At 43.9% G+C, this 13,212-nt stretch overlaps 1 protein-coding gene across 1 annotated transcript in view; it reads right to left on the bottom strand.

Moving 5' to 3' along the window:
• Positions 1–321: 321 nt before the first annotated feature.
• The window catches only part of maea (macrophage erythroblast attacher, E3 ubiquitin ligase), a 75,292-nt gene continuing 62,401 nt past the window's right edge, over positions 322–13,212 (bottom strand). Inside the window, exon 9 of the mRNA XM_033034718.1 lies at positions 322–1,083. Within this exon, the coding sequence (XP_032890609.1) occupies positions 988–1,083 (96 nt within the window). The 3' untranslated portion in view covers positions 322–987. The remainder of the gene's footprint in view (positions 1,084–13,212) is intronic.

The raw sequence follows: 13,212 nt of genomic DNA on the forward strand, positions 1-13,212 counted from the left end.
CTCCGGAAGCATCTGAACCCTGGGACATTAAGCTGCCTGTTCCCTCTCTTAATCAAGAATTCTTAAAACAAACAGCAAACAGACAAGGCATCGATAAGGTCACAAATTCAAAGCTTCAGGTTGAAGGCAAAAGTGCTAAGGAGAAAAAGCCACCAGCTCAAGTTTACTTAAGAATGCCCCGTATATGTATAGGAACAGAGAGGACAAACTATTCAAATTCAAATCACAATTTCAGGAAGGAAAGTAATTGTGAAAAATACAAGTGTCATTTGCAAAGATTTTGTTTTTAAACTCAGATCAAATAAAACAAACTAAACCCAGTTTTATTTGATTCTTTTAATTTGCAGTTACTTCCAACCTTATAATTTTAAGTCCACAATCTAGCAGTGTCTGCATGCATAAATAGAACTAAAATTTAAGCTTTCTGGAATTTCCAACTTTGAATTGTGGAACGTGTAATCACAATTACTCAAAATACGTTATGTTTTTGATTTACAGCTGCTCCGGTTAAATTTAAGTATACAAACATTATGGCCTGAAAACACTAACTGCAGTTGTGCAAGTTATGCAAGTTCTGAAGGCCTGAAATATGGCAGCCAAACAAGTTAATATTGTACCCTACCCCCCCCCCCCACCCCTCCCCACCCCAAGCACAACACTAATGAGTTACCAAATTTAAATTTACGAATGAAATACATTTTAAAACAGTCAAAATTCTTCAGATAACGTAAACCACTACAAAACCCATGTAAGAGCCTCAATTGTTTTATTTCACCTTTTTAGTACAAACTCTTCTTGCTTTCAAAGCCCTGTCATCATACAACACTGTGTATTTCTTGTTCCATTTGGATTTCTGATTATAAGAGACAGACATCCACCAAAAAATAGGTGCATTGCCACAGGTAATCAAGCAGTATCCAGCAGTCAACAGGCCAAGCCAAATGATGCCCTGTGGTTCAGATTCTGGTCTTGCTCTTTTCCACACTTCTACATGATGTATACTTTTTCAGCTTGAGAGAAGTTGTAGACTTCTTTGGTTCTTGGGCAGATAATTTTGTCATCTTGACGAATAGAAAGTAGTGACTGAAAGAAAAACAAACAGTAAATTAAAGCAGGGTAATTTTCTATAGATTAATTTATTAGTTTTGTTTAGAGAAACAGCGTGGAAATAGGCCCTTTTGGCCAATGGGTCCATGCCGACCATCACCCATTCACACTAGTTCTATGTTATCCCACTTTCACATCCACTCCGTACACACACTGGGGCAAATTACAGAGGCAAATTATCTTATATACCTGCATGTCTTTGGGATTTGGGAAAAACAGTCCACCCAGTGGAAACCCACGCGGTCACAGGGAGAACACGGAAACTCAACACATAGCAGGCGAGGTCAGGATCAAACCTGGGACTCTGACTCTGTGAGGCAGCAGCTCTATCGGCTGTGCCACCATTGTCTACAGCATTTGATGCTATAGCAAAGCAGATATGTTTTTGGACCCATCATCAAGTTATTGATCGACAACTAGAATTCAAATTATCTTATTGGTAAACCTAATGAACCCGGAATTACAAAAATCATATAAATAATAATGATCATGAAATAATGTTGTCATTGTGGGACACAGGGAGGAAATTGCGGGAGCCCTGGTTGAAATTTACGAGTCGCCTTTAAATACAGGAGAGGTGCCAGAAGACTGGAGGATGGCAAATGTTGTGCATCTATTCAAGAGGGCTGCAGGAAAAAGGGATCCAAGGAGAGATAGCTGAATGGATAGAAAAATGGCTTAATGGAAGGAAGCAGAGGGTGATGGCGGAAGGTTGCTTCTCAGACTGGAGGCCTGTGACTAGTGTTGTGCCTCAGGGTTTGGTGCTGGGCCCGTTACTGTTTGTCATCTATTTCTATGATTTGGATGAGAACATACACGGCAGATTAGTAAGCTTGTAGATGATAAAAAAAAGTGGGTGCTTTTGCAGATAGTGAAGATGGTTGTGAAAAATTGCAGCAGGATCGTGATCGATTGGCCAGGTGCACTGAGGAATGTTTGATGGAATTTAATACAGAGAAATGTGAGGTTTTGGGAAGTCTAACATGGGCAGGACCAACACAGTGAATGGTAGGAGTGTAGGTGCATGGTTCCTTGAAGTGGAGTCGCAGGTAGATAAGGTGGTCAAAAAGGCGTTTGGCACATTTGCCTTCATCAGTCAGACTATTGAGTGTAGAAGATGGGAGGTCGTGTTTCAGATGTATAAGGCGTTGGTGAGGCCGCATTTAGAGTATTGTGTTCAGTTCTGGGCACCATGTTATTGAAAAGATGTTGTCAAGCTGGAAAGGGTACAGAGTTTATTTACAAGGAAGTTGCCAGGGAGAGGTTGAGTAGGCTGGGACTCTATTTCTATGAGAACAGGAGGATGAGGGGTGATCTTATTGAAGTGCATAAAATCCTGAGAGGAATAGATCGGGTAGAAGCACAGAGTCTCTTGCCCAGGGTGAATCGAGGACCAGAGGACATAGGTTCAAGGTGAAGGGGAAAAGATTTAATAGGAATCGGAGGGGTAACCTTTTCACACAAAGGGTAGTGGGTGTATGGAACAAGTTGCCAGAGGTGGTAGTTGAGGCAGATCCGAACATTTAAAAAAAGTTAGAAAGGTACATGGATAGGACAGGTTTGGAGGGATATGGACCAAACACAGGCAGGTGGGACGAGTGTAGCTGGGACATGTTGGCCGGTGTGGACAAGTTGGGCCGAAGGGCCTTTCCATACCATATCACTATCTATCTATCTATTATTATATAAAACTCTGTGGCTGCCGCCTGCCGTCCGGCTGCCTTTCTGCCTTTCGATTCGTTCCATCGTGTGATGTCACAATGCCCAATACTCGCAGATGTCCAATCGGAATGGCCGATGCTCGCAGATGTCCAATCGGAATGGATCCATTTAAATGTACGGCTGCCGGCTGCATTTCTTCCTTTGATTCCTTGCCACGCCGAATCCAGACGCACAATCGCCGAGATCTTTTCCATTTCGGTAGAGATTTCACTTTTCTTTCTAAGTATCCACTCCTCATTACATTTCGTCGTGTTTAAGTACACCTTTTTAATCAAATCCTTCTCCCCCCCCCCAATATTTCAAAAATAAACTGGCTTCTCACCCATAGAAGCAGCCATTTCGGTAGACATTTCACTTTTCAATCCAACTATCCACTCCTCATTAGATTTTGTTATGTTTATGTCCACATTTTTCATTAAATCCTTCTCCCCCCCCCCCCCCCCCACACTCACTCATTTTGTCGCCTCCTGCTGGCCAGCGACCATAACGGCTGCAGGCGCCCGCATCTCGCCTCAAAGACGCCATTTAAAACCAGCCGCACTGCTCATTCCTGAGCCGCTTGAGTTGGAGGACCACGTCTCCCGTGGGGGCTACGGGTAGGGAACGGCTGCGTTGGGGGAGCAGACCCAACGGGTCTGCCCTTGGTCTAGTGATTCTATAAAAATCCACCTGCATCACAAATGTGGTTTCAAGAAAATGAAAGCACATTAGTGATGCAGATGGGTTTTCATAACAAAGTAGCATCCGTTTCATTCTGGCTAATATGACTCCAGGCTCAATAATATGGTTCGGCAAACTATTCAGTACATGTGCAATTAAAATACCAACTTGCCAGTAACTTCAACATCCTATAAATGAAAAAATAAAAGCAAAAAACATTCAGATTATACAAATTAACCAATGCATCAGCAGTCGGCCAGTTCTGCACTCTGGTAATGAAAGTTTACAGCAACGTTCTCTGGAATTATTCTACTGTGTGCATAAGTTGTCTGAAGCATGAAAGACTGCTTCACATGTTCTGATGAAGAGCCTCCAATTCAAAACATTAACTCGGTTTCCCTTTCCACTGATTGAACTACTGAGTTTTACAGCCTGTTCTAATTTTAATTCATGGCTTCCAATGCTTTCATAAAAGGGGATGGAGTTGAAAACCCAGTTTATTTAAAAAAAAATCATTAACATGTCAATTTGTATTTTGAGGGGAAAGTGGTAAATAGATTATTATGAAGTTGCTTGTCAAGATTATTTTTGGCGTTTACCAAATAAGAGAAACAAATCCTTTGCAATTTTCAGCAGTTCCAGCAAGATTCCACCAAATTCACTCCCTTGTCGACTCTTTGTTCTGCTCTTCCAACCCGCCTGCCCATCCTCATCATTTGCATAGAATTTTCCCATGCAACCACAGGAGGTGTTTTCAGCATTCACCTCTTCACTTACCACCATCTAGGGACCGAAACAATCTCTCCACATGAAGCAGTGACTCACTTACAATTCTTCCAATCTAATTCCAGTGCAGTCTCTAATTTGGAGAAACGAACCACAAATCGAGGTCTGAAGGGTCTCGACCTGAAACGTCACCTATTTCTTTTCTCCAGAGATGCTATCTGATCCACTGAGCCACTTCAGCTTTTTGTGTCTCTCTTCGGATGAAACCAGCAACTGCAGTTCTTTCCTACACAAATCGAGTGATCACTCTTGCAGACCAGAGGAGGGATCATGAGCTTCTGTAGGCCTTTCATTTTCATTAACCAACCCAATCCCACTCTGACCTGTCTGTAGTCTTTTGTGATGTTACAAATGTACCCAATAGCTTGAGGAACAATATCATATATTTTATTTCGGCACTTTGTAACCTGCATAGAAACATATAAAATAGGTGCAGGAGGAGGCCATTCGGCCCTTCGAGCCAGCACCGCCATTCATTGTGATCATGGCTGATCGTCCCCTATCAATAACCCATGTCTGCCTTCTCCCCATATCCCTTGACTCCACTAGCCCCTAGAGCTTTATCTAACTCTCTCTTAAATCCATCCAGTGACTTGGCCTCCACTGCCCTCTGTGGCAGGGAATTCCAGAAATTCACAACTCTCTGGGTGAAAAAGTTTTTTCTCACCTCGGTCTTAAATGACCTCCCCTTTATTCTAAGACTGTGGCCCCTGGTTCTGGACTCGCCCAACTTTGGGAACATTTTTCCTGCATCTAGCTTATCCAGTCCTTTTATAATTTTATATGTTTCAAAAAGAACCCCCTCATCCTTCTAAACTCCAGTGAATACAAGCCTAGTCTTTTCAATCTTTCCTCATACGACAGTCCCGCCATCCCAGGGATCAATCTCATGAACCTACGCTGCACTGCCTCGATCACAAGGATGTCCTTCCTCAAAAATAGGAGACCTAAACTGTACACAATACTCCAGATGTGGTCTCACCAGAGCCCTATACAACTGCAGAAGAACCTCTTTATTCCTATACTGAAATCCTCTTGTTATGAAGGCCAACATTCCATTAGCTTTCTTCACTGCCTGCTGTACCTGTAAGCCAACTTTCAGTGACCGGTGTACAAGGGCGCCCAGGTCTCCCTGCACCTCCCCCTTACCTAATCTAACCCCATTGAGATAATAATCTGCCCCCTTGTTTTTGCCGCCAAAGTGGATAACCTCACATTTATCTATATTATACTGCATCTGCCACGCATCTGTCCACTCACTCAACCTGTCCAGGTCACCCTGCAACCTCCTAACATCCTCTTCACAGTTCACACTGCCACCCAGCTTTGTGTCATCCGCAAACTTGCTAGTGTTACTCCTAATTCCCTCTTTCAAATCATTAATGTATACTAGACTAAGTGGGACCCGTTGGGTCCCATGTTCACACGGGAGGGCTGGTCCCCCGACGCAATATTCCACCTCTCCACCAATTCCAATATTGGTGGCCAGTGGGGGGGCTTTCTGGAGCGCTGGTATGGGTTCTTGGGGTGGCAGCTCAGTCCCTCAAGACTGATGTGCTGGCAGCTCACTCACAGCTGGTGGGCTGGCAGTTGACACATGGCTATTCCTTAAAATTCCATTTCAAGCAGGGTGCAAGGCCACCAAATTCAAATCCACTTTCCTACCATTTCAAGCAGGGTGCAAGGCCACCAAATTCTAGCAGTTTCTTACGACTTCGAGCAGGGTGCAAGGCCACCGAATTCAAGTGCAGTTTCCAACCACTTCAAGCAGGGTGCAAGGCCACCGAATTCAAGTGCAGTTTCATACCACTTCAAGCAGGGTGAAAGGCCACCAAATTCAAGTGCAGTTTAAAACCACTTCAAGCAGGGTGCAAGGCCACCGAATTCAAGTGCAGTTTCATACCACTTCAAGCAGGGTGCAAGGCCACCAAATTCAAGTGCAGTTTCATACCACTTCAAACTGGATCCAAGGCCACCAAATTCAAGTGCAGTTTCATACCACTTCAAGCAGGGTGCAAGGCCACCAAATTCAGTGCAGTTTCATACCACTTCAAGCAGGGTGCAAGGCCGTATTAGGATCCTGGAGTAGCAGCTCGATGACCTCTGTCTGGTCAGGGAGAGTGAGGAGGTCATAGAGGGGAGTTATAGGGAGGTGGTCACTCCAAAACCACGGGAGAGAGACATGTGGGTCACGCTAAGGAAGGGCAAAGGGCAGAGGCAGGGACGAGTGAGTACTCCAATGTCGGTACACCTTGTAAATAAGTACTCCTGTTTGAGTACGGATGGGGGTGACAGCCTAACCGGGGGTAGCGACAGCGGACGGGCCTCCAGCACAGAGACCGGCCCTGTTGCTCCGAAAAGTAGGGACAAAAAGAAGAGGGCAATAGTAATTGGGGACTCTATTGTTAGGGGGTCGGATAGGCGATTCTGTGGACGCAGTCGGGAAACCAGGATGGTGGTCTGCCTCCCTGGTGCCAAGGTCTCGGACGTGTCTCAACGCATCCAAGATATCCTGAAATCAGAGGGAGAGGAGCCTGAGGTCGTGGTACATATAGGTACCAATGACATAGGTAAAAAAAGGGAAGAGGTCCTGAAGGGAGGATTTAGGGAGTTGGGGGAGGAGAGTTAAGGAAAAGGACTAAAAAGGTAACAATCTCAGGATTACTGCCTGTGCCACGCGACAGTGAGAGTAGGAATGGAGCGAGGTGGAGGATAAATGCGTGGCTGAAAGACTGGTGCAGAGGGCAGGGTTTCAAGTTTCTGGATCATTGGGACTTCTTTTGGGGAAGGTGGGACCTGTACAGAAAGGACGGGTTGCACTTGAACCCGAAGGGGACCAATATCCTGGCAGGGAAATTTGCAAAGGCTACTAGGGAGACTTTAAACTAGAATGGTTGGGGCGAGGGACTCAAATAGAGAAAGCTAGTAGACAGAATGGGAGGCAGGAAGCAGAAAAGGGAAGCACTCAGACACAAGAGGAGAAAGAAAAAAAAGGAAATAAACAGAGAATAAGAGGCGGGGGGTTTCTTAAATGTGCTTATTTTAATGCTAGGAGCATTGTAAGAAAGGTGGATGAGCTTAGAGTCTGGATAGACACCTGGAAGTATGATGTTGTGGCGGTCAGTGAAACATGGTTGCAGGAGGGCTGTGATTGGAAACTAAATATTCCAGGATTTCGTTGCTTCAGGTGTGATAGAATTGGAGGGGCAAGAGGTGGAGGTGTTGCATTGCTAGTCAGGGAAGATATTACAGCAGTGCTTTGGCAGGATAGATTGGAGGGCTCATCTAGGGAGGCTATTTGGGTGGAACTGAGAAGTGGGAAAGGTGTAGCAACACTTATAGGGGATGTATTATAGACCGCCAAATGGGGATCGAGAATTGGAAGAGCAAATATGTAAGGAGATAGCAGATATTAGTAGTAAGCACAAGGTAGTGATTGTGGGAGATTTCAACTTTCCACACATAGACTGGGAAACACATTCTGTAAATGGGCTGGATGGTTTGGAGTTTGTAAAATGTGTGCAGGATAGTTTTTTGCAGCAATACATAGAGGTACCTACTAGAGGAGGGGCAGTGCTGGACCTCCTGTTAGGAAATGAGACGGGTCAGGTGGCAGAGGTATGCGTTGGGGAGCACTTCGGGTCCAGTGATCACAATACCATTAGTTTCAATATAATTATGGAGAGGGTCAGAACTGGACCTAGGGTTGAGATTTTTGATTGGAGAAAGGCTAACTTTGATGATATGCGAAATGATTTAAAAGGAGTGAACTGGGACATTTTGTTTTATGGGAAGGATGTAGAAGAGAAATGGAGGACATTTAAAGGGGAAATTTTAAGAGTACAGAATCGTTATGTTCCTGTTCGGTTGAAAGGAAACAGTAAAAATTGGAAAGAGCCCTGGTTTTCAAGGGAAATTGGACATCTTGTTCGGAAAAAGAGGGATATCTACAATAATTATAGGCAGCATGGAGTAAATGAGGTGCTTGAGGAGTATAAGGAATGTAAAAAGAATCTTAAGAAAGAAATTAGAAAAGCTAAAAGAAGATATGAGGTTGCTTTGGCAAGTAAGATGAAAGTAAATCCAAAGAGTTTCTACAGCTATATTAATAGCAAAAGGATAACGAGGGATAAAATTGGTCCATTAGAGCGACAGAGTGGACAGCTATCTGCAGAGCCAAAAGAGATGGGGGAGATATTGAACAATTTATTTTCTTCGGTATTCACCAAGGAGAAGGATATTGAATTATGTGAGGTAAGGGAAACTAGTAGAGTAGCTATGGATACTATGCGTTTCAAAGTAAAAGAAGTACTGACACTTTTGAAAAATATTAAAGTGGATAAGTCTCCAGGTCCTGACAGGATATTCCCTAGGGCATTGAGGGAAGTTAGTGTAGAAATAGCCGGGGCTATGACAGAAATATTTCAAATGTCATTAGAAACGGGAATAGTCCCCGAGGATTGGCGTACTGCACATGTTGTTCCATTGTTTAAAAAGGGTTCTAAGAGTAAACCTAGCAATTATAGACCTGTTAGTTTGACTTCAGTGGTGGGCAAATTAATGGAAAAGATACTTAGAGATAATATATATAAGCATCTGGATAAACAGGGTCTGATTAGGAACAGTCAACATGGATTTGTGCCTGGAAGGTCATGTTTGACTAATCTTCTTGAATTTTTTGAAGAGGTTACTAGGGAAATTGACGAGGGTAAAGCAGTGGATGTTGTCTATATGGACTTTAGTAAGGCCTTTGACAAGGTTCCTCATGGAAGGTTGGTTAAGAAGGTTCAACTGTTGGGTATAAATGCAGGAGTAACAAGATGGATTCAACAGTGGCTGAATGGGAGAAGCCAGAGGGTAATGGTGGATGGCTGCTTGTCGGGGTGGAGGCAGGTGACTAGTGGGGTGCCTCAGGGATCTGTGTTGGGTCCTTTGTTGTTTGTCATGTACATCAATGATCTGGATGAAGGTGTGGTAAATTGGATTAGTAAGTATGCAGATGATACCAAGATAGGGGGTGTTGTGGATAATGAAGAGGATTTCTAAAGTCTACAGATTTAGGCCATTTGGAAGAATGGGCTGAAAGATGGCAGATGGAGTTTAATGCTGATAAATGTAAGGTGCTATACCTTGGCAGGACAAATCAAAATAGGACGTACATGGTAAATGGTAGGGAATTGAAGAATACAGTTGAACAGAGGGATCTGGGAATAACCGTGCATAGTTCCTTGAAGGTGGAATCTCATATAGATAGGGTGGTAAAGAAAGCTTTTGGTATGCTAGCCTTTATAAATCAGAGCATTTAGTATAGAAGCTGGGATGTAATGTTAAAATTGTACAAGGCATTGGTGAGACCAAATCTGGAGTATGGTGTACAATTTTGGTCGCCCAATTATAGGAAGGATGTCAACAAAATAGAGAGAGTACAGAGGAGATTTACTAGAATGTTGCCTGGGTTTCAACAACTAAGTTACAGAGAAAGGTTGAATAAGTTAGGTCTTTATTCTCTGGAGCGCAGAAGGTTAAGGGGGGACTTGATAGAGGTCTTTAAAATGATGAGAGGGATAGACAGAGTTGATGCGGACAAGCTTTTCCCTTTGAGAATAGGGAAGATTCAAACAAGAGGACATGACTTCAGAATTAAGGGATAGAAGTTTAGGGGTAACATGAGGGGGAACTTCTTTACTCAGAGAGTGGTAGCGGTGTGGAATGAGCTTCCAGTGGAAGTGGTGGAGGCAGGTTCGTTGGTATCATTTAAAAATAAATTGGATAGGCATATGGATGAGAAGGGAATGGAGGGTTATGGTATGAGTGCAGGCAGGTGGGACTAAGGGAAAAAAGTTGTTCGGCACGGACTTGTAGGGCCAAGATGGCCTGTTTCCGTGCTGTAATTGTTATATGGTTATATGGTTATAAGGCCACCAAATTCAAATGTAGCTTCATACCATATCATGAACGGTGAAACCACCATAAAACTACACAAAACACCAAACTCACAGTTCAGTCTCCACTGTCAACAAACTAGTTAAGCCTCCTGAAACGTCGAATCACCTCACCTCCACTGCTCAGTGTAATATGTTTTTGGACTTCTTCAGTACCAAAATCACCAGCATTCATCACCAATTGAACTCTTTCTCAGCTTCTGCTCACAATAGCCCACCCTGGACTTCCACACTGGACTCCCCACTCTCCATCCTATCTACTTTCCAGCTTCCAACAGTCGAAGAAATAAATAAACTCATCACCAAGTCCAAGAACTCCTCCTGCTTGCTTGATCCCATCCCTACTGTCCTGGTTAAATCCTGTCTGCCCTCTATCTCACCCATCATTACGTCCATAATTAACTCCTCCCTATCAACTGCTACTGTCCCTACATCTCTCAAAACAGCTTCTGTCACCCCGATTCTAAAAAAAACAGGTTCTGATCCAAACAATCCAAATAACTACCGCCCCATCTCCAACCTCCCATTCATCACTAAACTTCTGGAAAGGACAGTAGCGACACAACTTCAAGTCCACCTTCAAAACAATAACCTCTATGAACCATTTCAGTCCGGTTTTCGCCACAATCACAGCACTGAAACAGCTTTGGTAAAAATTACAAATGATCTCCTTCTCGCAGCTGACACCGGCTACTTATCCATCCTGATCCTCCTCGACCTCACAGCAGCCTTTGACACCATCTCCCACCCAATTCTTCTGGAACGTCTATCTGCCACCGGCATCAACAGGGAAATAAAGTCACATCCACAACTGCTACAGTCACCTATGGTGTTCCTCAGGGATCGGTGCTGGGGCCACTGCTTTTTATCGTCTATATTCAATCTCTTGGCAATATTCTCCGGCATTTTGGAATCAATTTTCACTGCTACGCCGATGATACACAACTTTACCTCTCCACAAAACCAAACACCTCCCTTCCCCCAACTGCCCTCACCACCTGTCTTCAAGCTATCAGCAACTGGATGTCACTCAACCTTCTAAAACTCAATGGAAATAAAACAGAAATCATGCTAATTGGCTCAAAGTCCATACTCTCCAAAACCCACCCGTTCACCATTTCAGTTGATGGCTCACCCATACCCACCTCCTCCCATGTCAAAAGTCTCGGCGTCATTCTGGACAGTACACTTTCCTTTGGCCCCCACATCAGCAATATCACACGCTCTGCATACTTTCATCTCCGCAATATCTCCAGACTCCGCCCCTCCCTCTCCAAAGACAATACAAAAGTCCTCATCCACGCTCTGGTCACATCCCGCATCGATTACTGCAACGCCCTCCTCACTTGCACCTCCAATAAACTTCTTCATCGCCTCCAATGCATTCAGAACTCTGCAGCCCGGATCATCACCCGCACCAGATCATCGGACCATATCACACCCATCCTCACTCAGCTCCACTGGTTCCCTGTGCACCACCGGATTAACTACAAGATTTTACTGCTGACCTTCAAAGCCCTACACCACCTTGCTCCCCAATACCTCTCTGACTTGCTGCTACCATACACTCCTTCCCGGTCACTTCGTTCCTCCTCAGCTGCAATTTTAACTGTCCCCACATTTAGACTCAGCACCATGGGTGCCAGAGCCTTCAACTGCTCTGCCCCACGTCTCTGGAACACTCTCCCACCTCCCATCCGTCACCTGGACACTATCGATCAATTCAAATCACAACTCAAAACACAGCTGTTTAGATTAGCATACCCGACCTAAATTCCACCATGTTCACCCTGATTTTAATTACTTTAAATGTTTTGTGTATTTTTTTTTGTTTTTGTTTTTTTGTTTTTAATCAACTAGATTTTAATATTGATAAATGTATTGTGATTTTATGTCCTATAAGGTGTCCTTCAGATTCAGATTCAGATTCAATTTTAATTGTCATTGTCAGTGTACAGTACAGAGACAACGAAATGCATTTAGCATCTCCCTGGAAGAGCGACATAGCAAATGATTTGAATAAATAATAATAAGTGTCCGGGGGGGGGGGGGGGGGGGGGGGTGATTGGCAGTCACCGCCTTCCTTGGGTGTCCAGAAAGGCGCCAGCAAATAAAATGCATTATTATTATTTATTATTAGTAGACATTCAGTGTGTTCAGTTGATTCACAGCTCAGACAGAGGCGTGACCTGTCCCTCCCCCATCATGCAGAGACTGAGTCACACCCACACTTCCGGGTTTTATAACCCCTCACCCTCCCACCGGAAAAGGTGTGGCCTTCATGGATTGATTGACAGGAGAGAGATTCTCAACATTTTTTAAACACTAATAACAATTTTAATTTTCATTGATGGGAAGAATCTTCTGCACCTGCTGAGTGGAGGGGGACTGAGTAAGATGGCCAAAATCACAGCCATAAGTATTAGTATTTTATCTAAAATCAATATACAGTGCAACCAGGAAGTTACCCAAAGCACCCAAACCACCATTTGCAGTAGTATCTTTCAACTTCAAGCCAAAGCACCCAAACCACCATTTGCAGTAGTGCCTTTTAACTTCAAGCCAAAGCACCCAAACCACCATTTGCAGTAGTGCCTTTTAACTTCAAGCCAAAGCACCCAAACCACCATTTGCAGTAGTGCCTTTTAACTTCAAGCCAAAGCACCCAAACCACCATTTGCAGTAGTGCCTTTTAACTTCAAGGCAAAGCACCCAAACCACCATTTGCAGTAGTGCCTTTCAACTTCAAGCCAAAGCACCCAAACCACCATCTGCAGTGGTGCCTTTTAACTTCAAGCCGTCACCATTTGCAGTAGTGCCTTTTAACTTCAACCCAAAGCACCCAAACAACCATTTGCAGGCAGTGCCTTTTTACTTCAAACCAACCATATTTTCATTTTCAAACCACATTAAGGGGACTCACAGTTGAGTAGACATGTGTTCAGTGTTATTTAGAGTTCAGAGAGACGTGACCCTCTGGCTTCCTCCATCTTGC

This window comes from Amblyraja radiata, chromosome 1 (assembly GCF_010909765.2).
Source record: "Amblyraja radiata isolate CabotCenter1 chromosome 1, sAmbRad1.1.pri, whole genome shotgun sequence".
NCBI classification, from domain to species: Eukaryota; Metazoa; Chordata; class Chondrichthyes; order Rajiformes; family Rajidae; genus Amblyraja; species Amblyraja radiata.